This window comes from Camelina sativa, chromosome 15 (genome assembly GCF_030686135.1).
Source record: "Camelina sativa cultivar CO46 ecotype springtype chromosome 15, ASM3068613v1".
Taxonomy (NCBI): Eukaryota; Viridiplantae; Streptophyta; class Magnoliopsida; order Brassicales; family Brassicaceae; genus Camelina; species Camelina sativa.
The window spans coordinates 13741739-13769164 of record NC_141894.1 but is presented as its reverse complement, the minus strand read 5'-3'; the positions used below and the strand labels follow the sequence as shown (position 1 = coordinate 13769164).

The 27426-nt window shown below is 42.4% G+C and overlaps 2 protein-coding genes, 1 long non-coding RNA gene and 1 pseudogene across 8 annotated transcripts; 2 read left to right on the top strand and 2 right to left on the bottom strand.

The window, feature by feature from the left end:
• The first annotated feature begins 7928 nt into the window (after nucleotides 1-7928).
• LOC104746789 (uncharacterized) lies at nucleotides 7929-9589 on the top strand. Of its 3 annotated transcripts, none has more exons than XR_015581298.1 (4): nucleotides 7929-8064; nucleotides 8160-8259; nucleotides 8869-9015; nucleotides 9192-9589. XR_015581298.1 is itself a non-coding variant. In XM_010468317.3 (4 exons), the coding sequence occupies exons 2-4, from the start codon at nucleotides 8190-8192 to the stop codon at nucleotides 9381-9383; spliced, it is 399 nt and encodes a 132-aa protein (XP_010466619.1). In that variant the 5' UTR covers nucleotides 7929-8064; nucleotides 8160-8189; the 3' UTR covers nucleotides 9384-9589. The 3 variants fall into 3 exon arrangements, 2 of the variants coding, with proteins under 2 accessions (XP_010466619.1, XP_087342806.1); XM_010468317.3 differs by having other exon boundaries at nucleotides 8879-9015; XM_087486680.1 differs by having other exon boundaries at nucleotides 8879-9015; nucleotides 9180-9589.
• A 1024-nt stretch (nucleotides 9590-10613) lies between these two features.
• On the bottom strand, nucleotides 10614-12976 carry LOC147926604 (uncharacterized). Of its 3 annotated transcripts, none has more exons than XR_015581301.1 (3): nucleotides 12649-12969; nucleotides 11037-11204; nucleotides 10614-10917 (listed from the first exon to the last, which is right to left on the bottom strand). It is a non-coding gene; the product is annotated as an uncharacterized LOC147926604 (long non-coding RNA). The 3 variants fall into 3 exon arrangements; XR_015581302.1 differs by lacking the exon at nucleotides 12649-12969 and adding an exon at nucleotides 11352-11533; XR_015581300.1 differs by lacking the exon at nucleotides 10614-10917 and having other exon boundaries at nucleotides 10932-11204; nucleotides 12649-12976.
• LOC147926605 (DNA repair protein XRCC4-like) lies at nucleotides 11613-12589 on the top strand (annotated as a pseudogene). The gene is made up of 3 exons (XR_015581299.1): nucleotides 11613-11785; nucleotides 11927-12040; nucleotides 12190-12589. The product of XR_015581299.1 is annotated as a DNA repair protein XRCC4-like (transcript).
• Nucleotides 12977-22559: 9583 nt separating the features above from the next.
• Nucleotides 22560-25210, bottom strand: LOC147926603 (uncharacterized). Its single transcript, XM_087487115.1, has 5 exons — nucleotides 24848-25210; nucleotides 24373-24790; nucleotides 24142-24288; nucleotides 23534-24063; nucleotides 22560-23453 (listed from the first exon to the last, which is right to left on the bottom strand). Exons 1-5 carry the CDS (start codon nucleotides 25208-25210, stop codon nucleotides 22560-22562), a joined length of 2352 nt encoding a protein of 783 aa, XP_087343241.1.
• Nucleotides 25211-27426: the final 2216 nt, after the last annotated feature.

Genomic DNA, 27426 nt, shown 5'->3' with positions numbered 1-27426 from the left:
GCTCTACTTAGGGTAGACATGACAGCAGTAGGTTGGACGAAGTGACAACTCCTACCCCCCAAGTCGTGTTATCTCAGCGTGATGTGATTTATATCTCAGCGAGTTTTAATTAAACAGTAGTAAGTGACGTTTGTCACGTTGCATTACAACAATAAACGGGTAGGGTGTTAGCTAAATACATATCTTGTTAGCGTTCTATAAATTATAATTACCAGTCCCACTGAGTGCAACCTGAACTTTGTGTTCTTCAAACACCCTTCTGTACAAGTTGTAGTTCCTACTGAAAAATCACAGCAAGATGGCGTCTGCGTCTCAAAAAATGCCTCATCTACCAGATGAGATGTTGATTATCATCTTCGGGTTTCTCGCAGTTGATGGTTTGAACTACCTAGCTCCAATAGTCAAGGCAGGACCTCGAGGAGTCAAAACAGCGCTTAGGCCTCAAGTTCTCAAGGATGCTAACATCTCCAGCATTACTTGCCATCCTTCTTGGTTCCAAAAATTACATCATCGAAATCGTAGAATAAAAGAGGAAGGGATGCACCGGCGTATCTTCGAAAAATGCCTTCACGCTGGGAACAAAAAGGCAATCTATTACGAAGGTCTCCGGGTTGTTGCCGAGGAAAGCGACATTGAGGGAGGTATTGCACTTCTAACTCGTAACGTACCCGCAAGAGATGATGCCACACTAGCATGTGGTTTTTTTTCTATGTTACATGGGAACCTCGACATGGCGGGTCATTATCTTTACCTGTTTTTGGAATACCACTACCAACTAAATACAACTCAAACAAGGATTTTGGGCAGGGAGTTGTTCATGTTGCTGGGTAGATATCAGACGGCGCGAGAAAACACGTACAAGGATACATTCGTCTATCCGATTGCCCCTATGATCCCTTCTCCAGAATGTGCTAAATTGTGTTTATTGGAGCATGGTCTGTACTCTCTCAACTATCGAGACTATGACATGGTGTGCAACAATTGCGGCCTTTGGTGGTTGGCGAAATCTATATCCGAGATCCTTTAGTTATATTATCTCTTTAGATGTTTCGCCCTAAACGTTTCATCTAAATGCCTTCTGTTATAAACGCAGTACTAATATCTACGTCATAGGCTTTACGCGGACTGAATCCGGCCTTTTGTTTCAATGGTTTTCTCTTCTACTTATTTTTAAGCATGTACCACTTGATGTTGTTTCCTTTCCTTTTGTAACTGTTCTATCTTGCAAAAGAACTATACACAATAGATATATCTGCCAATTGTGTATGTACAACAAAGTGTGTGTGGGTACATGGGTCCTTACGTTTGGTACGAGAAATGTATTGTTTTGTTACTACTGTGCATTCGGTTGGTGAAGTCGGGAAGTGTTCACATCCCTATGATTTCAAGGTATCGGGCCTCAATTTTAATAAGCCCATTCGGTATGGATTTGTTGTTTATTTCTTAAACTCAAACAACATTCGGTCAAATTTAATAAGCCCATTCGAACAAACATCAGAAGGCCTCAATTTTTAGAGTTTGAGTTGAGGACCCATTTAAAAATTTCAAAAGTTACATCGGCCTTACTGAGAAAAACAATTTTAAAGTAAACAATACAATTTCTTTTCGCATTGGGCCTCCAATGTTGCTCGACCGGCAATTAAATTATGGTTTTTTAATATGTAAACTACGAATTAAAGTAAATTTGAAATATAAACCCGAAGAAAAACAAAGAAAGCAAAGAGTCGCGACGTTTTGTTTTATTTAAATAGCATCACCCTGTCTCCTTTCCAAACCCAGGGTAGACACGAGTAACAGGATCTTATCAGAAAAAACCATGGAGTTTAGAGTTGATGCCATCGCTGATCTTAGACCAGGAAAAACAAATTGGATTATCCAAGCAAAGGTCTTGAATTCGTGGTATGTTACTGAGTTCTTTTGGAAGCGGGTTCTGCTCCTTGTTGATACACGGGTTAGTCCACTTTGCTTTGTAAAATATTTGCACGAAGTTGTTAACCAACGCAGTGGTCTTCTACACAATTGATATGCAATTTTGTAGGGTAACACAATCGAGGTGGCGTTTTTACCATGGACCTATAAGAAAATGAGGAAGTATATCTATGATGGTGATAGGTATGAAATTAGGAATTTCAAGGTCATCCAGCCAACACCCTTTCCAAATCAAATTTACTGATGAGTCGACGATGGGCCTGCTCTCACCGGTGAATCAAAAACACTACTTCCGTTTCGAAGATTTGGGTGATATATCTCGAGGGAGAATTACCCATCCCATATCATTCGGTACGCTTATCTTCAATTTTCAATTACACAAATCGTTTGAAACAACGTTAAAAAACGTTTGCTAATTGATATATTTGTGATTATCACTAGTTTTTAGGCCTCATACTAAATAAATAGGTTAGTAGACAATTTCATATCAAAATACATAGGTCGTAACATTTAAAGTATGTGTCTACCCCGGTTTCAGATGTCTGTGGGTGTGTAGTTGGGGTGGAAGACAGAAGATTACTCGAGGGGGCAAATGCGGCCAATGAAGTTGTCCTCACCCTACTGAATGGGAGGTAAAGGAGATTTGTGCTACCTTTTCAATACATTTACATTTAAAGTTATTTCGTATACCCGTTCAATATTAACCTAAGAAAATCGTAGGAATGAAACCCTCAAGTGTCGTGCCCTAGATGATTATGCTGCTCGCTTCATAAATGCTTGGGAAGCACTCGGGTGTCATCTTACTTTTACATCCGAACCTGTCTTTTGTATTTTGCGGTTCTGGAAGGTTGGAAGCTACGAAGGTATGTTCGATTTGATAGATCAGATAAGGAAACCAGCCTTGTGAAACCATATACAACTAATTTTGTAAATGTTCTGAAGGTGCTCCTTGCCTCGTCAACACAACCGCCTCTTCGCTGTTCTATATAAAACCAGATTTCGAGGGAATGGAACATCACAAGGAGATGTAAGCTCTTTTTTTCCTACGAAAAGACCTAATTGTATTTGTTGCTACTATCAAATACGTTAATACACTTTCTATATTTACCGCAGATCTGAAATCGCTGGACGTTACTATATAGAACATATAATGGAGCACGTAGGGGAGAATGCAGTACCTTGAGAATAAAGGAACCATATGGGCGAAAGGGAGAACTCAGGGAGTGTACCATATTTATTTAAAGAACCGGCACAGATCTATGCAATTTATTAACTTTTTTTTCCCCGGTGTGTTTGTACTTTTGAATGAACCCAATGTTACGCTGATTATGGATAATATATGGTTATGTTTTGTCAACAAAATATAAAATTAAGTACTCCGCAATATATGTACGTACATAACAATAGTTATCTACGATAAGTGATCATGTCAACACTATCCAACCATCGAATTATGTCCTCTCTAATGGACCATATAAAGGCCACAAACAGATATATTTCGCTTTAAAAAGCTTCTTATTCAAACAGAAAACCGTTTGCTTGAGATTTCTAAAAAGCCCACACGAGTAATAGGCCCATTTAGGGCAGCCGGCAACAATTTCTCCAACAATTATAGTTAAACAAAAATGTGGGCTTAGAAATTAAAAAGGGCCATCATAACCATGTTACAAAAAGCTATGTTGGCACTTACGAAAAAAGAGTATTATCCTCACGCCAATTAAAGATAACACGTCTATTGTCGCCCATGCACTACGTATTGGCTGGGCATGTTGTACGGTTGTGGCCAACCTGTTGACACTGAGAACAAGCATGCTGTTTGCGGGGCCGCTTCGTCTCCAACGCAACCTCGACAAAAGACTTCCTCCTCGTCATCTTTGGCCTTCCTGGAGGATTCCTAACAAAAGGCGGTTTACATCTGGACGGTGTAATATCAGTAGGAACGATGCAGGATGTATCTATCGGCATTATCGCCTCCGCATACCCACTGCAGAGGCTGTCTCTGCGGAAGTATGGATGGTGCTGGTTTATAACTGATACGTTGGCCGTATATGCGGCTGCGATAGCATGTACGCATGGCATCCTCTCTAGATCAAAACGCCTACATGAACACCTCTTATACCTCAGATTGACAACATGCGTTGAGTTACCACCACTTACTTCAAATCGATCTTCATCAATTTCTTGAACCTTTAGACGCCTTGACTGTTCAATACGTGCCTATGAGTAAATCAAAGCGTAAGTTCATATAACCAAAACAACAAAACATATCCACTAACATTTTTCAGGCCTTTCGTTAACATATATATCGATGGATATGTTAATGAATGTCACACGTGTAACAGGTTCTCCACTCCTTTGGTTAGTAAAGTTGGCATTGCGGCAGCTTGTTTTCTCCTTGTAGCAAACCAACGTGTCAACATATTCCGAACAGCTTCTAGTAACTCTACAATGGGATAGGCTCTGGCAGGATTCAGTACTTTGTTTAGCGATTCTGCAATGTTGCTCGTGGTGAAGTTGTACCTATCATCAGGAAAGTGCGCCCTGCTCCACTTGGTTACATCTGCACGAACCAAGTAAGCTTGCAGTTGCGGATTCGCTTCTTGAATTTGCTGGAAGATTTCTTCGAAATCAACTACACGGTACGCTGCAGCTGCTTTTTTTACCAGCCGGAATGTTTCGCTCCCACTAAATCTCAGGATAATATTCTTGTGAAGATGATAAGTGCAGATTCCTCGACTTGCCAGGGGGTACAATAGATTTATGCCGGTCAGATATCAGTGCAAGCTCTTCATCATCAGGAATTACACTACTTAATTGAGTAAACAACCATTCCCACGACACGTCGTTCTCTGTATCAACAACCGCATACGCCAGAGGGAAAATATTAAAATTCCCATCTTGTGTTGTTGCTATCAGAAGAGTCCCTTTGAATTCACCTTTCAAAAAGGTTCCATCTACAACTACAACTTTCCGCATATACCTGAAACCCTTAATGCATCCAGCAATCGCAATGAAAACATACTTGAATCTGTCTTCTGCATCAACGACCAGTCTAGTAAGGGTCCCCGGATTAGAGGACCTCAGCCTGTATAAATATGCCGGTAATTCAGCGTATCCACTTTCAGGTGTACCCCTAACATACTCCTGTGCCTTTATAAGTGTACGATGTGCCTTCCAGTAGCCAAGCTATTATATGAAAATGGTCAGTAAAAGACATCAGCACTAAACACTATCAACTAGATCGAATTATATATATGTGCAGTGCAGGCCATAGAATCAACTAATTTCTGACAAACTCAACAAACTTAAGCTACGATCTGTTTGTACACCCTATAAACAAGTACACTCACAGAGCCAACCATAAAACAAACATATTCAAGTATTCCAGTAGCCAACCTGTACACCATATCGTAGGTTGAGCCCATCCCCAACAAGATTTGGCACAACAGAACTTCCCACACCACCAACATAATCCTTGTATAATTGAGCTAGGATTGGTGGTTTAGCATTACGGCTACGGCCATATCGTTCCGTAACAGAGCAAGTATGTTCACGACAATATCTGCGAATATGAAACACCGGCGAATCACCCATGGTTGAAGCCCGTATTCTCCATTTACAACCTTTTACCCAACACTCAACGATTAACAAAACGGGCGTTGAATATCGAACATTGTAATCATATTTATCTAATACACTCAGCACCCTCAACCTTGCCACCAATGTTTCTTTGCTATCAAACTTATCCCCCACAGCAATATCACCACCTCCGTTTTCTATTTTGCGAACCTCCTTCTCAATTGCATCAGTTGCAGAGTTAGTCTTGCGGGTACGGTTATTTGATTCTGTGTTACACACATTTTCCTCTATACAAGACCCACCCCCAGGTCCGTCGTCCAATGATTCCTCTGCTTCATCCGGGGCGAAGTTGGAGTACAGCAGATAGTCTTCATCCCCTGAACTTGCACCATCGCTGTCGTCACAGTAATCAAATCTACTGTTCTCCTCGTCATCTGCTTCATCTTCATCTAGATCATTTCCTACATTATCTTCACCGTCTTCCTTCCGACTCTCGTACTCATCATCTTTCTCTCCCATTTCCTCTGCCACGCCTACGAAATCATCTACAACGACTTCAGGGGTCTTGGGTGTTGGTTCTGGGGTTTTCGGTTTAACTTCCTCGAACAAGGTTTCACCAGATTTAGCTTCGATCTCAACGCATAGCCGGATGAGTTCACTCCTATGCTGTTTGAGAAAGTTTTGAAACTGCCGACCATTCGAAACAATCACCGGTGGCATATAACATCCGCTTTTTTTATATCTATCTAACATATAGCTCAACTTTATCGCGGAAGTTCTTTCACAGAAACCAAAGTCATCGTACACCATAGCAGTAAAGTCTTCAAACTTTGTTTCTTTATCGGCAACTATAATCCTGCACCCTTTCCTAGTATCAACATCAAACAACCAGCGCTTTTTGTCTACCCTCCACCTCCCACACGCCAATACGATATCTTGCTCTTCCATGGATGAACCGAGATCAAAGATTAAAGAAACTGAGTAGGAAAAAGACGTTTGCTCCGGCAGACAAACAGAACACGATTGATGAATCTGCTACAAACTTTATTACATGAACACCATAGATCGGAAGAACAGTAAAGGTGTTTAGATCTTCTTCCAATAAGTCTATCGCAACGCTAGACTGTCTTTGACAGCTCAAACAAATTCGTGTTATTCTGGTAAGACTTTACAGCTGTCAATCTTGCTTACTACATCTACCACGGACAAGAAGCCTACCACAACACTACGAAAACTATTTCAAAAAACAAACAAAGTATACCAAAAATATCTGTAAGGAGAGAAGGCTGTCGCATAAATCTGTCGCAACATGCCATTAGTCTACCATAAATATCTTCCCAGCCTGTTACGTTTGCCGCTACACGCGCTTAAAACAAAAGTCTATCATCAAAGGGAAATTCCTCTACCAACTTAATCTAACGAATCGATTTCATGTACGTCCACCGATAAGTGTACCAACACTACAACTAAGTGTACCATCTACAGTGACCGATAAGTGTACCAAGACTACAACTAAGTGTACCAAAAATATCTGACGTACACCTTTAATCAGTCCACGTGTATAAATCTACCATCAAAGGATCGGTAGACTTAGTCCCAACTTCCAATGTTTTTTTTTTTCCTAATGGCATTAGCCGTAATTACGTTTTTTCTCAACACTAGTTTCAGGATAGTATAGGTACAAGGTGTTAGTCTAGTCATTACAAACAATTATATGTTTTCTTCGTATCTTTTTAACATCTTTTCTTGTATTATATATAGGGTGAGTTACTAAAATATTGCATAAAAGCTTCCTTATTACAAAAGCAACATATAATTGTTTGTAATGACTAGTCCTTGTGGTGAGTAAATTATTAAGAAAATAATTACAAACGGGACTGAGAATGTTGGACTGTAATGAACCGACGGGTTCATTATGGGTCATAAACTGCTGACGAGCAGGGGAAGAATCGAGCTATGGGCCGTGGTCTTCTAAGAAAAGGGGGTTTGGGAGCCATAAAAAGTGTTAATGGCCAAACCTATAATCAAAGTAAAATACTTAAATATATTATGAAAAATATTTTGTTGTGGAACGTTGTAGTCTTTCACGTAAGTGAAAGCTATATGCTTGTTGTCTGATTTTATGCTAGTGTTTGGAAGTTGTGTGAAAGTATATTTGTAAGGTTATGTTTCGGTGGGCAGTGTTGACCACCTCACTGAGTAATTAATTACTCACTCCCCAATCTTTTCTCTTCAGGTCACGGTGAGAATCTCGAGTAGTTGCACAAGTTCGTCTCGCTTTGTGGTGTGTTTTTGGGAACGTTAGGTTTAATATTTTCACCGGTTATTCTCTATCTTTCTTTTTACGTTCGGATTTCTTTTTATTTATGACGTTCTTTTCTTTTCTTTTTAACAAGACTATTGAGATATTGCATTAAGGTTTTTATTTTAATTCAGTAAGGATTTTCTGGAAATATGAGTAACTTAGTATTTTTATTATATAGATGTGTTTAAAATAACCTTTTAGTAAGAACACTAGTGTAGTCCCAAAGGGTTTGGGAGCGGGTTGTGACACTCGTGCTCCCAAGTAAGCTCGCTTCCGTTTTACTGTGTTTTTGTTTTTGTTTCTGTGTTTTTTCTCATCATCTTCTTCTGTTTGCTGGATCACATAGTTGAAGAGCAAGTCCCGATGCTGCTCGTTGATGGAGAAGAATTTGATGAAGATGAAATTGATGAAGTCGACGTTTCATCTGAAGCGAGCGAGTGAAACCAGTAAGATCTGACCTCGATTATCACTTCAATTCCTACTCGAACTGTTTTAGATCTAAGTTTTTCCTTAAGCCGATTCATAAACCTCTGATTTGGATTTTGATTTATACTTTGTAAATAATCTGGTATCTGAACTCGATTATCACTTCAATTCCTACTCAAACTGTTTAGATATAAGTTTTTCTTTGTGTCGATTCATATACCTCTGATTTGGATTTCGATTTATACTCTGTAAATGATTTGGTGACGTTTATGATCTGATTCTGTTTCAGTCATTTTATCAAACGGTTGGTATGCGATCTCTATGTCGAGCATGAATCAGTATTTGAAATCCTTTGTTTATTTTGAATTGCTCTTTGTTTCTTCTGTGAATCGCTTGTCATTAGTGTTAGTATTTGGAACTTTTTGTTCGGTTGTTGTTGAGTCACTTCACACTCGAATCTCTGTTTTATTTTGAAATTTTTGAGCATGAATCCTTTGTGTTTTTTTGAATTGCTCTTTGTTTCTTCTGTGAATTGCTTGTCATTAGTGTCAGTATTTGGTACTTGTTTTGTTCGGTTGTTGTTGAGTCACTTCACACTCGAATCTCTGCTATATTTTGAAATTTTTTAGCATGAATCAGTTGTTGGGGAAGAGGTTGCTGAAGAGATTGCTAAAGAGGTTGCGGAAGAGGTTGCTGAAGAGATTGCTAAAGAGGTTGCTGAAGAGGTTGCTGTCATGCCTGCAGGTTACATGGCACAGATGCACCATGAAAGAGAGGTACAGACCCATCTTTCTCTTTTTAATGATATTATTCTTTCTGTTCGCATAGTTAAAACAATATGCATGCATCACCTTCAAGCATCAATATCCCCTGGCTACATCAACATCTATTATGCGTTGTTGCTACATCAATATCCGCTTGTCTTGCTTCTCACCTTCAGGCATTTTTACAGCTCATGAACCGTAGGAAGACCATCAATGTCATTGGCAGGAAAGACATTCAACAGACCATGGTTAGGAAGACCAGCCGTATTGAAGCCCTTCAAGCGTCTATCGCCCTCAACTCTGGAGGTGGTGGGGAATGCTCTGCTGGACAAATGGAGCACTGGAAGAGGGAGCTGGCATCTTGCCAGAGAAAGGTTTGACACCTCCGTCATGAAATGAATATCGACATATAGGATGACTCGAAGCTACAGTACCACTACTATCTATATTAACATTTTTGAAGTACATTTTGGTTTATGCCCTTTAAGTTTTACTTATTTATTTATTTTTTTACAACATTAACCCCTAAAACAATTCCATAAATAACATTGCAGAGAAACTCAAATACTAAACTTTCTTAAATTAACCAACATTTGTTACATTTATTGCCATAAAATCTTAGCAACATCTATACATTCCGATTTTTCCAAAAACAACGCTACCCATTAAAGTGTTAACCCATTAAATCTCCAAAACTATTTTTATGGATGCTAGAATCTCCTCAACTATTCAAAGCACTCAATTATGAATCCACTTTCCCTTCCTTATTTATTTAAGCGTTTTTTATAATAATTATTTCCATATGTCTATATACTCTTTAATGTGAAAAAAATTGTACATATCAACTATTTTGCAGTTTTTATTTGATTTTTTGTTTTATGGTTTTTAGTTTTTATTTTTAGTTTTTATTTTTGGTATAGATTATAGTTCTTGCAAAATAATCTTGAATGGTATTTGTTTAGTTTTTGATTTTTATCAATAATTCTTCTTAAAAACGTTTTTGAATTCTTTTTACTTTATTTTTTTTCTTTTGTTTTGTGTTTAAGAATTGACTAAAATAATGATAATAATTATTCTATAAAATGTCACGTTAAATATGTTGAAAATCCTCCATATAATTTGGTTTATTTTTTTATCTTTTGAGAAATTACCAAAAAAATTAAAATTTTATTAATTATCATAAAATATATATATTGCCAAGGAAAATTATAAACTATAAAAATATGCTAATTTGGTAAAACAATTAACATAATCAAACTTGATAAAAAAACTTATTTTGTTTTTTTTTTACGCAAAACTTATTTTGATTTTGGTGAGACAGGTTGGCATTAATCTCATATAAGGAGTTAAGTGGAATTGTTTTCTTTTAAAAAATACTTTTAGATGTGTACCGGGAGATAAATGTATTATATACATATACCACACGGGTTAAAACCTTGAAAACACTACAAAAATTCTATACTTTTGAATACTTATACCAAATACCTGTAAAATTTTATATTTTTAAAATCCAATTAATATTTATAACTATATAATCTAAAAATTAATAAAACAATAAGAAAATAACAAATAAATGTAATATAAATTTTAAATTTTTAAAATTAAAAATATTGTCTCGCGGTATACTACCAATAAATTCTAGTTGTAATAAATAATCAAAACCACTAATCTTTCCCATGTTTCGAGATTAATATAGAAAACTCTCCCGATTTCTCCAATTATTAAATCATACGTTCAAACAAAGCCCATATGCAATTACAATATTGTCACTACAACTAAATAGAAATCTTGAAAGCCTCCGCAAATAAACGAGAGTCTCTCGAGGTCTTTTTTGTTATATATGTTAGCTCTGTTTTGGTCGAACCTTGACCCTATACTTGCTTCAGCCAGTGCTTCCACATCCTTCCCTCATATCTTATCAGACAAAAAAAAAAAAAAAAATTGTGTAGTAATTATAAGTGAAAACAAAGAATACGAAAGGAAGAAGAGATGAAGATTGAATGCTTTTTTCTTATTAATTCACGCGTTCATACGGAGTGAGCAGAGCTTGATGAAGGCTTATCATCTTCCTCTTGTTGTTGACTTGTCTATAGGCATTTGGCCCATGTTTTTCTTCTTTGGATTGGGCATAAACGAGAGTCTATCTGTTTTGGTCGAACCTTCATTGCATCCTACTTTTGCTTCAACATCCTCACACAATTCTGATCAAAGGAACAAAACTGTGAGTTAATAAGAAAAAAAAAAAGCATTCAAACTTTCTTATAAGGAGTTTAGATGAGATTCGTAGATAAGGAAACTAGATCTCAATTTAGAAATAAGAAGCAAACGCAAAGACATTAAATTTGAACCTTTTCTGAAAAGTACATCGATGCCAAGATCAAATGGTAAGTTAGTATCAGTGACCTACACAAATAGTGCCAAGGCGAGCTTTACTGCAAACCAGAAAGTTAATCTCTATTGGGAAAATTTGCTATCTCTCTACAAATGTTTTAGTCTCTCACAGAAATATGGCATAGAACATAAACCTCTTATTGACACCCCTCGTGTTCTTATCATATGTAACGAACGAGAGTTTAAAAAAAAAAATTAATACAGAAGCTGATTCAGCATCCACGTAAGCGAAACAAAACAAGAAGATCACTGTTGGTTAAAGCTCTCTTGGACATTTGAGAAGGAAGGGACTAAACTTGAGTGGGGGTGGAAGTGTAAACCATCACATGATAACAAGAAGATCACTGTTGGGGTCTTGGATTTTCTTATGGAGGCTAATATAAGACTAAGTGTATGACTCTTAACTCTATATGTTCTGATACTTTTGAGGATTTCTTGTGATGTTTGAGAATGAAATGGCTAAGATTTTGTCATGTTCTGTTTTGCCTATGAATGTGATGGTGATCTTAGTTCTTATGATTATACTCCACAGGAAGAAGTTGTGAACAAGACGAGATCTTTTGAGAAGATGAAGAGTGAAGCTGAGAGATGTCTAGCGCAAGGTGAAAAGCTCTGCAAAGAAAAAACAGAGTTTGAGGATGCAAAGGCATGTATTATCGAAATATCTGTCACCTTCTTCTTGTTTAGATTAGAATCGTTGGCTTTTATCTTCATTGCTTTATTATTAGGGATGAGTAGTCTTTGTGAAAGGATATTATCATGTTTAGTATTTGATATTATACCTTGTCTATGCAGTTCCTTTCTGTATTGAATGCAAAGAAGGCAAAAAAAAAATGAGAGCATTAAGGGACAAAGAAGATTCAGGGAAGGCAGTTGAGGAGGAAGAGTCGACAGACAAAACTGAAAGCTTTGACGACAGTGGAAGAAGTGACAATGAGCAGAGCGGGGAAGTAGCCTCAAAGAAGGCAACAAGCAGCAAAGCTCGTGGCCAAAGGAGAGCTGCACGGAGCTAAGAGATTCCCCTGCCTTGAGATTTTAGGTCAGAGTTTCCATTCCAAGTTTTGTCGAGCTCATAGGTAGGAAAAGATAAACATCTTTTCGTTGAAAAAATTGCTAGAATCTGTATTGCTTATAAAAGTAAATGCAATAGGCTTGGAGATGAAGTGATTACTATAAAAGCTTCAAGCCTCATTTCCTCAATAGTAATATAAAAAAATCCAATGTGAAATTTCAAGGCCTTTTTGATCACCATACCAGTGCTTTTACAACTTATAGACCAATGGATCCTGCAGGGATATGTCCGACGGTTTCTCCATGAAGCTCCAGCTCCAAGAACAAAAACCTGAGTCTCGGACCTCACTCTCCTCCATCCCTTGCTGACCGACCAAACTATGCTCAGCACTTTGTATTCACTAATAGGATCGTGCCCAAAATAGTTCCACATACGAGAATCACCTTCCAACATGTTGGACTTTACAATGGGCAAGCTCAAGAGCTGCCTGGTGGTGAGGTTATATATCCGTACCTCTCTCCCAAGCCTGATACACATCTCTTCTGTTTTTGTTCACAGATCTCTTCTGTCAACAATGACAACCGGCGGCCCTAATAAGTTAGGTACTCTGTACTTCTCTACAGAGTAAAAAGTAAAACAGAACTCAACTTACCTTTTTTTTTTTTTTTTTTTTTTTTTAAGGAATCGAAAGTACAACTATTTTGTCTTCACGCTGTAACTGCTTTTCTTTCTTTTTTTACACTCTTTCAAGTTTAAAAAATGGGCCGAGGACCAAAAGGCCCATATCCAAAATCTTTTTTTTTTTGTTTTTTTTTAATTGTTTCCTTAGCGTCGAGCGATATCATTGTTATTACTTTGGATATACGATAAATTGTTTGGCAACTACTATATTTTATTTGTTGCATAATATATCATCAACCAACTTTTTTTTTTTTGGTAAGGTTTTTTTTTGGTAAGGATATATCATCAACCAACTGAAAAAAGTGTTTATTGGATTTTAAAAAATATCAGGCTGCTTTCCAGATTTTGCAATGTAATCCAGTGAAGCACGAGAGAAGTACTGACTTTGTTCACAGACTAAACCAACCTCACATATGAACTAAGCCAGTTCTAAAAACAAAAGAGATTGATGCTCAATTATATCATCAAATCGAAGTACTTACCTATCCAAAAAAGCCCTCTTGATATGATTGATATCGCAATAATGTGCTCATATCTAAAATAGGCTCTAACACATCAAGAACACCAAGAAAACAATGCGCTACAATTTTTTTTTTTTTTTTTTTTTTAAATGTCTGGTGCTGATAACGTACCTATATAACGCCACTGGCGTGACCATAATTGAGTTCATAACGTAACTTTTATTTTATATGGTAAACTCTCATCTCCGGCAATGTATGAGAGATTCTCCGGCGACACTTTAACCATATAGTTTCCTAACATTCACGTTTTATTTGTTATATAATATATCCTCTTTAAAAGTATAATGTTTCTTGCTACTAGAAAAGAGTTTTTTTTTTTTGGACATGGAGACAGAGAAATAGAATTGAGCCTGTGGGATGAGAGAGGCTTAGCAACAAGGAGACGAGGTTATTTTTAAAGGAGGAGACACGAGCAAGCAATGACTGCTACGGAGAGAGAGAGAGAGAGAGCTCCATGTACATTCCTTAAATGCTCTGTTTTATTAGAGGCTTGATGTGAAGAACAAGTGAGGGTGAAGTTAAAGACATGATAAGGCTTTTTTATAAGGGAATGCAAGTTTGATGGGAGCTATTACGGACCGGACCCTGATGAGACTCATGTAGATAATGTTGTTGATTGTTGAGGAACCTTCCCGTATCTGATTAGAAAGGAGATTCCTTCGGCAAGGATTGTGGAAGCTTTGAAAGGTCAATGATACGTTGCAATCTCTTTCTTAGAAAAATTAATTTGGGTTTCTATTGTGTATTTGCACCACTCCCTTCGTGTCCCATTGTCAAATTGATGGCTTTATTGTTCCAAGGTACTGAAACAAACTCAAAACCTAGCTCAGGTGTTTTAATTAATTTTCTTAAAACGTTTAATAATCATCCTCTAGTTTGTATAAATAAAGAAAAACTAAAGCCAAAGTATTTGTTGCGAGAAAAAGTTATTGACAACACATTGTGCCACTAGGATCCTTGTGAATTGTGATCAGCATTGGTTAGCTTGATGGAGAAGTTAAATACAAAAATATAACACATTAATTCTTAGAATACATATGAACTAAGTTAATTATTAAATACGTATATAGAATATCACCACCTCGCAGAGCCATGTCAAATCTTTGTGTAACGAAACGCCTGACTTACCGAGAGCGTGTATTAATTAAATTCCCTCCATCCTGTCACAAAACGTCTGGGACTCTCGTTGACGTTTATAGCAAAGGTGATGCGGCTTGACTAAGTGTTACAACATTGTTGTTCCTCAAATATAATGTACAACTTTTTCCGAAAGCAGAGAAGCTTTTATTTCAAGAAATGGTGTGACTAATCGTTTGAGATGTTGAGCCTGAAAGAAAACAAGGTGGACTCACATGTTTTCTAGAGCTGATTTTATACTTACAACACAACACCATTGTTGGGGGTGGATCCACACCCCAAACAAAAGGCCCAGCTCAGGAAAAGCCCATAATAAACCCCCAAGAGAAGGGAGGGTGTTATGGTCTTTTACATAGACGAACCGACACAACTCTCTATAAATACAGACGTACGGCCTGCGTAAAAAGGGGGTCAGAGAAAAAGGAAGAAAGGTAATACAGTAAGTACAAGAACCTCAGCTCGTCCAAGCAGAAGTCAACGGATTTGGAACCAATCGCTCGGAGAATCGGCGAGACAACAGCTCGTCTATTATCCTCACCTACTTTTGTAACTCGTCTAAGTCGTGTTAAAGCCCGTCTTTTGTGTCTCGACATCAATATAATATAAGAGAACTTCGACCCTCCTTTGACCGAACTAAATATACTAATTGTGACTGATTCCATCATCAACAATTTGGCGCGCCAGGAAGGGGGAGCCAAGTCGAATTTCTCTGAAGCATTTAAGAACGGACCTACACCGACTAGACGAGATGACAATAATTGACAAGGAAAAGAGCAAGGAAGGAAGCTCGTCGGGGGGGACGACTACCCCGGCAATGGAACAAACGGACCAGGCAGTCCTCCCCACGCCAGACGCTCCAAGAAAGGTCGTGACGGTGGAAAGCCCGGAGACTTTTGTCATAGCTACAAACCTGACGACCCCGGCGACCGTAGAACCAACACAGGCCCCAACGCAGCTTACTTTGCTCAGCAATCAGCCCGTCTCAAGCATAGACGAACTGTTCCGCGGAATCTTAACACGCCTTGACCAGCAAGAAGAGCGAACCAACAGCCGATTGGATGCACTCACCGCGGCACAGTTTAACTCACAAGATGAAATCAATCATCTCAACAACGCTCGGCTCAACCCAATGAACTTCACCTCGGTAAGAACAACGCCAGGGTCGTATGTGCAAACCAGCGGATTAGAACGTAATCCTGCCCAGCGCCCTATCGAGCGAAATAACGACGTGACTGATCTAACGAAGGACGCCGAGCTAAAAGAAATCAAAGAGCAAATGAAAGAAATGGCAGCGATGATTCAAAAAGCAACGGACAAGGCACCCGAAGTCGGACTTATGCTCGAAGCAACACAACGAACTCCGTTCTCTCGAAGACTCGCTACAACAACGGTCAGACGGGCAGTCAAGCCACGGTTGGGTCACTATGACGGAACGGTCGACCCGCGAGATTTCTTACTCACCTTTGGCGTAGCCCTCGGCCCTTTACAGTTCAGCCCGACGGAATACGATGCTGGAGCTTGTCAAGTTTTCGCCGAGCATCTAACAGGAACCGCATTGAGCTGGTTCTCGAGACTCCCACCCGGATCAATCGATAGCATCAGGGAGCTGATAACCGAATTTTTGAAGCAGTTTTCTGTTTTGATCGAGGATAAGAATTCCCATGCCGACTTATATGCCTTAACTCAGCACAAGGGTGAATCGCTTCGGTCCTTTATAGGGCGATTCAAGGAAATCTACGTCAACATTTCAATTCTGGACGCTGCCGCAATTGTCGCACTTCGAAATACGCTCTGGTATGAATCTCGGTTCAAGGAAAAGCTGTCTTTAACGCATGTTGAGACCGTAGCCGAGGCATTACTCCGAGCTGCGAAACACATTGGGCTCGAGGAAGAGAAAGCTATCAATGCTAAGAAGCATTCTTCGGAGGCAAGTGCGATAACCAAACAGCCTGTAGCCGCAGCTCCAAAAGTTGATTACGTCGAGCCTCGACAACACTTCATCAAAAACCAAGATCGAACTTGCCGAACCTTTGCGATCGGCGAAAACAAGTATATCCGGAAAGAGGGAGGTGAAAATAGTGCAACCCCGTATTGCGACTACCATCAGAGTACCACCCACACAACTGACGAATGTCATTACCTCCAGAAGGTCTTGATGGAGCGATACAAGAAAGGGGCAATAGTCATCGAGCCCGACAGAAGCAAGACAGCCCGACCTGGACGAAGCGACGCCAAGCGCGCCCGAAAATATCGCTCGAAAATTCGTCAAGGAGTCAAAGGTACTAGCCGACCAAAGCGAAGACGAGATGGAAATTCAAAACCTACTCGCCGAATGACGTGAAGACAGCGGTCACGAAAAACGACCGCATACAGACCGCAAGCCCGACCAACTTCCTCCGACGATAAGACGAATCAACATGATAATGGGCGGGCTAGCCGGATGCAACGATTCGGTCAGAGCGATCAGAGATTATACTAAGAAAGCTGAAATGACGAAATCTTGGCTGTCAAGGTTCGAGGCTGAAAGCATGCCAATCACTTTCGACGGAAAAGATCTAGAAGGTTTGGATTTACCGCATAACGACCCATTAGTCGTCGAGCTCTTGATCAGCGAAAGCGAGGTGACGAGAATATTGATCGACACTGGAAGCTCGGTCAACGTCATCTTCAGAGACGTATTGGCCAAAATGGAAGTCGGCGAACGAGACATTATGCCAGAATGTCACTCTTTAACGGGCTTCGACGGGGATCATCTTATGTCCGTCGGCACCATCACCTTACCAATCTTCATTGGGGGGATAGCCAGATACTTCCGGTTCGCGGTTATCGACAAGCCGACAATCTACAACGTCATCCTTGGAACCCCATGGCTCCACAAGATGAAAGCCGTCCCGTCAACATATCATCAGTGCGTTAAGTTCCCAACTTCGAAAGGAATATACACACTGCGTGGCAATCAGCAAACCGCACGGGCCTGCTTCCTGATCGAGCATAAGCTTCGCACCGGAAAGAAATTATAGCAATCAAAGCAGCGGGTTGGCAACGATAGCGCGTCACCAACAGACGGAAAGCCGACTGCCGTCCAACAGGGCGTTGCCGCGGTCGAGGAGGTGAACCTAGACGAAAACGACAAGAAACGATGCATGAATATCGGTACAGAGATAATAGCCGCCATGCGAAACGAGTTGATACTTTTCCTCAAAACCAATATCTCGACGTTTGCATGGAGCGTGACTGATATGAAGGGGATCGATCCAAGTGTCACAACCCATGAACTCAATGCCGATCCAACGCATAAGCCGGTCAAGCAAAAACGGCGCAAGTTAGGTCCCGAAAGATCACAAGCAGTGAACGACGAAGTTGACAAACTCCTTGGCGCCGGGTCAATTGTAGAAGTGAAATATCCCGAGTGGTTAGCTAACCCGGTGGTCGTCAAAAAGAAGAATGGAAAGTGGCGAGTTTGCGTCGATTTTACCGATCTTAACAAAGCCTGTCCAAAAGATAGTTTCCCATTGCCAAGAATTGATCAACTCGTCGAGGCAACCGCCGGCAACGAACTATTAACTTTTATGGATGCCTTCTCTGGTTACAACCAGATTCTAATGCACAAGGACGACCAGGAAAAAACGTTGTTCATCACGGATAGAGGGACCTACTATTATAAAGTTATGCCCTTTGGCCTGAAAAACGAAGGAGCGACGTACCAACGGCTAGTCAACAAAATGTTCGCCGAGCAACTCGGCCGGACTATGGAGGTTTATATCGACGACATGCTCGTCAAATCTCAACGTGCAAAGGATCATATCACTCATCTCCGACAATGTTTCGACACCCTAAACAAGTATGGGATGAAGCTGAACCCAGCCAAATGCACCTTTGCAGTTAAGTCCGGCGAATTCCTTGGGTACCTGGTAACCAGACGAGGCATCGAGGCGAACCCAAAGCAAATTAAGGCAATCATCGATTTGCCACTACCAAAGAATGCCAGAGAAGTTCAACGACTAACCGGACGGATCGCCGCCCTAAATCGTTTTATATCCAGATCGACCGACAAGTGTCTACCATTTTACCAGCTTCTCAAAACCAAGGGCAAGTTCGAGTGGACCGAAGCCTGTCACAGCGCATTCAACGAGCTAAAGAACTATTTATCGACCCCACCGATCTTAGCGAAGCCGGAGCTCGGTGAAATCTTATTTCTTTATATTGCGGTCTCAGAGTCGGCCGTCAGTGGTGTACTCGTTAAAGACGATCGAGGAGAGCAACGACCCATCTTTTACATAAGCAAATCACTCGACGACGCGGAAACTCGCTACCCGACAGTCGAGAAGGTTGCCCTGGCAGCCGTCACATCCGCAAGAAAGCTCCGACCATATTTCCAGTCGCATACTGTCGCTGTCCTGTCCAACCAACCTTTACGGTCAATACTGCACAGCCCGAACCAATCGGGTCGACTAACGAAATGGGCAATCGAACTTAGCGAGTACGACATCGAGTATCGAACTAGTCCGGCTGCAAAATCCCAAGTACTCGCCGACTTTCTGATCGAGCTACCACTTGGGGAAGCCGAACCAACACCCACTGACCCGTCAGATGACCGGTGGACCCTGCATGTGGACGGAGCATCCTCCCATCTTGGGTCAGGAATTGGGATTCGACTAACTTCGCCGACCAGAGAAATTTTGGAGCAATCTTTCCGTCTCCGATTCCAAGCAACCAACAACGTCGCCGAGTATGAAGAACTCATCGTCGGGCTTAAACTCACCAACGGAATGCAGATCAAGCGGATACGAGCTTTTTGCGACTCTCAGCTCGTCGCCAACCAGTTCAGCGGCGAATACGACACCAAAAGTGAACCCATGGCCGCCTACCTTAATGTCGTTAAGATTTTGTCAAAACGCTTTGACGAATTCGAGCTCATCAAAATCCCCAGAGGAGACAACGCTCCGGCCGATGCTTTGGCAGCACTCGCGTCGACATCGGATCCCGATCTTCGACGAATCATCCCAGTAGAAAGCATCGATACGCCGAGCATAGGTGAAACACATGCCGAGACTTGCCTCGCACTCCACCAGCCCAACGAAATCAGGACCACTTATCGAACGATGAGGTCAGGCCGAGGATGCGAACCTGCATCTGACAGCGACGAGACAGATTGGCGAGTCGAGATCCGAGCATACCTAGCCGACGGCGACGTGCCAGCAGACAAATGGGCTAAACGGAGATTAAAGGCCAAAGCCGCCCGCTACACCTTGATGAAGGATCATTTGCTTCGATGGACGGCATCAGGAGCCATTTTGCTTTGCAAACACGGCGACGACACCGACCGCGTCATGATGGAGACACACGAAGGAGCCGGGGGAAATCACTCAGGTGGCCGAGCCTTAGCGCTACGAATCAAGAAGCATGGTCACTATTGGCCAACAATGATATCTGATTGCGAAAGGTTCATTGCCAAGTGTGAAAAATGCCAGCGACATGCCCCCATTATCCACCAGCCGACTGAATTCCTACGAGCCGGAGTAGCTCCTTACCCTTTCATGCGCTGGGCGATGGACATTATTGGCCCACTGCCAACTTCCATACAAAAGCGGGACGTCCAACTCTTTGTCTGGAAATATATAATCTGTCGCCACGGTCTCCCGTATGAAATAGTCACTGACAACGGATCGCAGTTCATTTCCCTGCAATTCGAAAATTTTTGCGCAAGGTGGCGACTAAAACTAAGCAAGTCAACGCCGAGGTATCCACAAGGAAACGGCCAGGCTGAAGCTACCAACAAAACCATACTCGATGGCCTAAAGAAAAGGCTAGACGCCAAGAAAGGTGCCTGGGCCGACGAGCTAGACGGAGTACTTTGGTCCTACCGAACAACACCAAGGACCTCCACCAACCAAACCCCATTCTCCTTAGCCTACGGGATGGAAGCAATGGCACCCGCTGAAGTCGGCAGTTCCAGCCTCCGGCGAACAATGCTCGTCCACAACACTGCGCTCAACAGTCAGATGCAAATGGATAGACTCGACGAGTTGGAAGAAGAACGAGACAAAGCACTCCTACGAATCCAGAACTATCAGCTCGCCGCGGCCAAATACTACAACAAGAAAGTCCACAATCAGCATTTCGACGAAGGTGATCTCGTCCTCCGTAAGGTCTTCGAAAACACTGCCAAGCCAGACGCCGGAAAAATGGGGGCTAATTGGGAAGGTCCATATATAGTGTCTAAGGTCGTCCATCCCGGCGTGTACGAACTCTTAACAATGGGCGGCAAACCAGTCTCGAGATCTTGGAATTCAATGCACCTCAAGCGCTACTACTACTAAAAATCACCAAGCGAGCCCGGCTATATCCAGCTCGTCCTTTCTATAGTTTGAATACACATGTAAATGTGAACTACGATCGGCTTGATCCCTCCTGATCGGAGGGTACGTAGGCAGTCCCACTCTACGGGACACAGCCGCCAATAATATAAAATTTCTTTCTCACAAGAGTGAGTTGTCGTTTGCAAGTTATTTTAGTCGTTACCATTGGCCCGGTAATGACCCGACATTTCGACGTATTACTTTAAGCCGAGTCGCAACTCGCATAAAAGGGTAAGCCGACTATTAACGGTCGCCCCTGGTTATATCAAGCCGAGTCGCAACTCGCACAAAAGGATAAGCCGACTATTAACGGTCGCCCCCGGTTATATCAAGCCGAGCCTAGCTCACATAAAAGAGATAAGCCGACCATCACAAGTCGCACTTTAAAAAAAAGAAAAGAAAAGTAAAAAGTAGAACTCTCAAGAGTAGCATAGAATTTGACTTATTAAAAAAAAAAGATACAACGGTCTGATGCGGGTGCCAACCCCATTACGGCACAAACAAAAAAAAAACAACAAAGGATAACAAGTCAGTCAACTACAAGGTCGGCACTGGAAGGCTCAATGAACTCTAACCCGCCAATTATGGTTTGCCAATGACGGCACGAGTCCTTCACATCTTTCAGCAGATCCATCGGGACAGCCGCACCTCGTCCAATCATATCCTCGAGGTACGCACAGATCCCTTCGACGCGATTACTCTCACTAAAGTAGTGACTTGTGCTCTCCAGTTGCGAAATGTAACGACGAAGCACGTCGTTACGAGCTCGGCAGGCCTCGATTTCCTCCCGATCTTCAAACGGCCTTCGACCCAGGGAATCAAGGTCACCCTGCTCAAGTGTAGGGATCACCACTTCTGCAAAAAGATTCTCGCGCCGGGTACATTCGTGCAGCAGCCGATCCCAGCGCCACTTTGGAACGAAATATCCTTCGTCAATCAGCGTTTCGAGACATTCCACTGTCCCGTCAACGCGACAGAAATCATAATAGCGTTCGAATGAACGACGGGTGGAGATGATGTAAGCTCTTAGCCGCTGGATGCGAGCATTATAGTAGCCGAGTTCCGACTGTATCACCTCGTCGGACCTAACGCCGAGTCGTTCCCGCGCCCTACGCAACCACGCCGCTCTAGTCGTCACTGGCATCGGAATAATTTCCTCCTCCCTACAAAGACAAAGGAAACTCCCCAAGACTAAACTGAAGTAAAAAGCAAAGACTATTTATAGAACGAAAAGCGCAAGTCCCAACAGGCATTCAATGACCAGTAAGCAATGTTTCGAAAAATAAGGCATTAAATAGAGTAGGAATAAATGCCCCAAGGGCAGGAATAAAGTTTTTCAAGGGAGCCGACCCCTAAACACGGCGCACAAAAGTACGTGGGAGCCAACCCCAAAAATACGGCAAACAAAAGATAGTACGCGGGAGCCGACCCTCCGACACGGCGACAACAGAAGAATCACGAAACTAAGCCAACAACCGGCGACTCATGCCCGGGAGTTGACGGACGTGGAAGTTCTTCGGCAGGACGATCCGTAGCTTGCTCCTCGACTCCATCAGAAGGGTGGTCGTCGGCTTGCACCTCAGCTCCATCAGAAGGACGATCGTCAACCTTCTCCTGATCGTCCAGTTCTTCACCCCCAATCTCCCCACTCTCTGACCCATCACTCCCACCCTCGTCATTACAGACCTCGGTATTCCCGCTGATTGGGGAAGCGATCCAAGTCGGAATTGGGGGAAGAGGCCCGGCAAAGATCTGAGACATGTCGAAGTCAGCTTCGGTAATATCCGGCAGATCGACCTCTTCAACCTTGCTCTTCAGTTGGCTCATCACGGCCGTAACTTGGTCCTTAATCCCCTCATCGAGCAAAGAAATCCGACCCTCGGCAACGAGCGTTTCGAGCATCTGGACGTTCCCAACAGCTTGGTTATACTCAAGAAACTTCTCCCGCGACGCTTCAACCGCTTCGGCGTAGCTTTTGTGCTTCGATAAGAGCCTTTGCACGCGACCAGCCACCTCGTGGAAAGCGTTGATTCGCTCGTGGTGCCCATACTCGTCACGTCGATCCCTAAGCCTCCTCGTCTCCGAGTTAAGGGTGAGCTTCAGACCGTTACAGGCAACTTCAGACTCCTCAAGCTTCGTCATAAGGGAGTCTCGTTCTGTGATCAACCCGCTCCGGTGATGTTCGAGTTTGGCCACAAGGTCGCTAAGTCTCTGGTTGGACCGCACCGCCTCCCCCAATTGCGCCTCGAGGTGCTCGATCCTCTCACTCGACGCCCCAGAACGCTCCCCTTCCAAGTTCCGAACACGACGCTCATAGCGAGAAGCCATACGATTGATACGCGCAATAAACTATCAAAATGAAAGGAAATGACAATCATAAGAAAAACGAGTAAAGGAAGATTAAAAGCAAGTTGGTTTAACCGACAAACCTCAAAGGACGCTTGAGCAACGTCGGTAACCGCGTCGGCCTCTTTCATCTTCTCAACTGCAGGAAGACGACCTTCACCAAAGTGGATCTTCCGAAATAACTCGGCACAAGACCTCGAGTCATCCGGAAAAGGACGAGCCCCAGAGGAATGCGTAAAATTCCAGCTGAAGTCGACCGACTTAGACTTCTTTGATGGGGCAGACTGCTCTTGTTCAGGACCATCCTTCCTTTTCTGCGAATCTTTCGCCACCTCGGCGACGCGACCAGGAGTCCCGACCACCTTCTTCCTTGGAAGTGTCTCCTCTGGACCAATGTGACGATTCGGGGGAAGGGATCTTGGACGCATCCTCGAAGGGTCGTCCACAACTTGACGAGAGGAAGGAGAAACCCTTTTTGACGAGCCAGAGCTTGGAGGATTGGCACCCGGACGAGCATCATGACGGGGAGCGGAATGAGGCAACGGCTCCGGAGCTCGGCGATAACGAGCAGACGCGTTGGGAACACTCAAGTTCATCTTACCCATCGTCCCGGCTACAACACAAAGCAACGAAATTAATTGGAGAACTCAAGGAGCAGCAAAAAAACGGGTTCAACTACACTAAGGTGTACCTGTCTTTCTTCGAGGATCAGATGTCTTCCTTGAACGACCCTTTTTCGACTCGGTACCTGGCCAAACGTAAGGGGAGAAAAATTTGATCGCGTCTATCTCGGCTTGAAACAAAGAAGGGTATGGGAGCAAACACCTTGGAACAACAACTAAAAAAAAAAAAAAAGGGAAAGGTTAAGCACAACCAGAGAATAGTGCGAATAAAAATATACTAGGCAAGAAGGGTCGGCTACCGGGTGAAGGGTTCCACCCAGAAAACCAAGGAATCGACGGATCCTCCAAAACCCCCTCACCGACTTCAAGAAAGAAGTACGAGCCCTTCCAATTATATGTTTTGCCCTTGGCACCCTCGACGAGCGTCGTCTTCCTTCCCGACGCTACATAGTAAATTCCAGGAGTTTTGTCTCGGCTCGACGGGTTCAGACACGTCAACTCTTCCAAATGGTCACAAGTGAGCTTAACCCCCGCAGCTTCGGCAATAATCGAAACACCAACAGCGTTTCGAAAGGTCGCCGGGGCAAATTGAGAAATGGCCGCCTCACGACGAGCAAAATATGTCATCAGGAAAGACGGCAAAGGGAAGGTAAGCCCGCACTCGGTGAAGTACTTCTCCGAAAGGCAAATAAAGCCGGAAGGAGCATCCCAGGGACGCTGAAATGGTTATGGTATCAGAATTCTCGGTTCGGTGTTTAATTTCCCAATGCGAACTGCATCAGCCGCCGCTCCCGGTTTCAACGTCGACGGAGGCATATGAGAGAAGAGGTTCGCGGTTGGCAAAGGAACGTTGTCCAACTCGGGAAAGGATGGGTCATTGATCAATGGCTCGTCTATCAGGGAAGGAATCCTGCAAGGCAGACCCGACGAGCTTGGAACCGCCAACCCTGGGACGAGACGACGTCTCAACTCTTCAAATCGAGCCATGTCCGAACCCGCCGAAGACGAATCAGAGGGACTCCGAGAACGGCCCTCCCGGCGAACGGACCTATTAGAGCCATCAGATTCGGAAGTCGTCGCTCGTCGAAGGTGGCTCTCGACGGATGGATCGGACGATTGAGATCGAGGGGAGTTCATAGTAAAAGTACGACACACTAAAAGCAAAATAACGACGAGATAAGAAGAAGGGAGAATACCTGAACGATGAGCGCCGAAAAACGCGAGAAGAAGATAATGAGAGAAATGGAGAAGTGATATTTATAGGAGAAGGACGAAGGATCTGGAAGGGTCATCATTACGACACGCGCCCAATAACGATATGATTTCCGGATCTCACGCGTGTCGATTACCGCACACAACAATTCGACCTCAAAAGTCGGGAACTGTTCCTTCACGCGCGACTCTTCGCTCCTTCACGGTTGTTCTTCGCCTAAAGACTACGAACTAAAGGCCAGGGGGGGGACTACTGTTGGGGGTGGATCCACACCCCAAACAAAAGGCCCAGCTCAGGAAAAGCCCATAATAAACCCCCAAGGGAAGGGAGGGTGTTATGGTCTTTTACATAGACGAACCGACACGACTCTCTATAAATACAGACGTACGGCCTGCGTAAAAAGGGGGTCAGAGAAAAAGGAAGAAAGGTAATACAGTAAGTACAAGAACCTCAGCTCGTCCAAGCAGAAGTCAACGGATTTGGAACCAATCGCTCGGAGAATCGGCGAGACAACAGCTCGTCTATTATCCTCACCTACTTTTGTAACTCGTCTAAGTCGTGTTAAAGCCCGTCTTTTGTGTCTCGACATCAATATAATATAAGAGAACTTCGACCCTCCTTTGACCGAACTAAATATACTAATTGTGACTGATTCCATCATCAACAACCATGACTTATACAAAACGTCAAATCTGGCCATTTGAAAGAGGCTTCAGAGACGTTCAAGAGCTTGCTAGGAGAAGGGATCACATTGTAGAGGCTCTGGATAGGATTAAGGATGTGGAAATGGTATTGAGCCCGTCGTCGGATAAGAGGCTTAGCAACAAGGAGGGGACATGAGGTGTTTTTTAAGGGAAAGGACTGCTATGAGTTGAACTTGATTTACTTTAATGTCAAAAGCTTGTAAAGTTAATGGAGGTATCTGCAGAGTTTATAGGATGAAATGATCAGAGAAGGCATCAGTCTGGGTTAATTCTTACTGTGACATCTAATATAGGTAAGTAGGCATGAGATACAACCCACATTTCCATGCCAATTTGTAAACCAAGATCTTAAAATTAAAGCAGGTTAGGAAGTATTGACCTCTTTTGCCAAAATGTAGCTTACGACAATAGTAACTCTACAAACTAAACAAAGAAAATAACCCAAGGCATTAAAAAAAAAAAAAAAAAAAAAAAAAAAAAAGTATAATTATGTATAAAATAAGCTTTCAAATGTCATATTGCTGCTACATATACAGTAAAACCTCTATTAATTAATAAGTTTGGACCACGATATAGTGATATTCATTATTAACTATTAATAATTATACATTGATAAATATATATTTAACTGTTTAAATTCTTAAAAAATATGAATTCAGATAATTTAAGAAAAATAAGATTAGAATTTCGAATGTTATAAACACTTGACCAACTAAGTTATCGTAGTACAAACTTGACGAAACCATTGAGATTAACCAGCCATAAACCACCTGTGTTTGTATGAAGTGAAGATGTGTCCGCTCACTAATCCGCAAAACACACCAGGTCCAAAGCTATCGCGGCTGCTATCCAACTCAACATAGGCTCTTCTGATTCTGACGTAGACTCATCATGTTGATGTGGTGTAGGAACAGGACATGTTTTTCTCCACAAATTTCTTCGACGCCATAGAGTCCAGGGTTACCCGTGAACGAAGAACAGTTTTGACTTCCAAAATGTGTGCTCCGTGGCACCAATCCTTGTAGATGATTGTGGGAGAAGTTGATGGTGGAGAGAAACAAGAGTTTTCCGAGTCCTCGGGGAATTTCACCTGAAAAGTTATTTCGTGATAGGTCTAATGTCTCGAGCTTTGTAATATTTGCCAATGATGGTGGGATATTGCTGTGACAACCTATCCCGCGGATCCCACTAGCCTCACTGCTAGCTGCCCCAACAGACCGTCTGTGGACTCTGCTAGTCTCACTGCTAGCCGCCCCAATGTTTCAACGAAGTTGTTGTTGGATATGTCCATGATCCTCAGGCTTGGAAACCCTAAATACGCAGAGGGGTTATAGACTGGACCATAGAATATATTTGACTAGAGCACAAGAACGGTTAGGTGTTGTAGAGATCCCAACCAAAATGGAAACGTGTCTTTGATCGTGTTTCCTCTCACG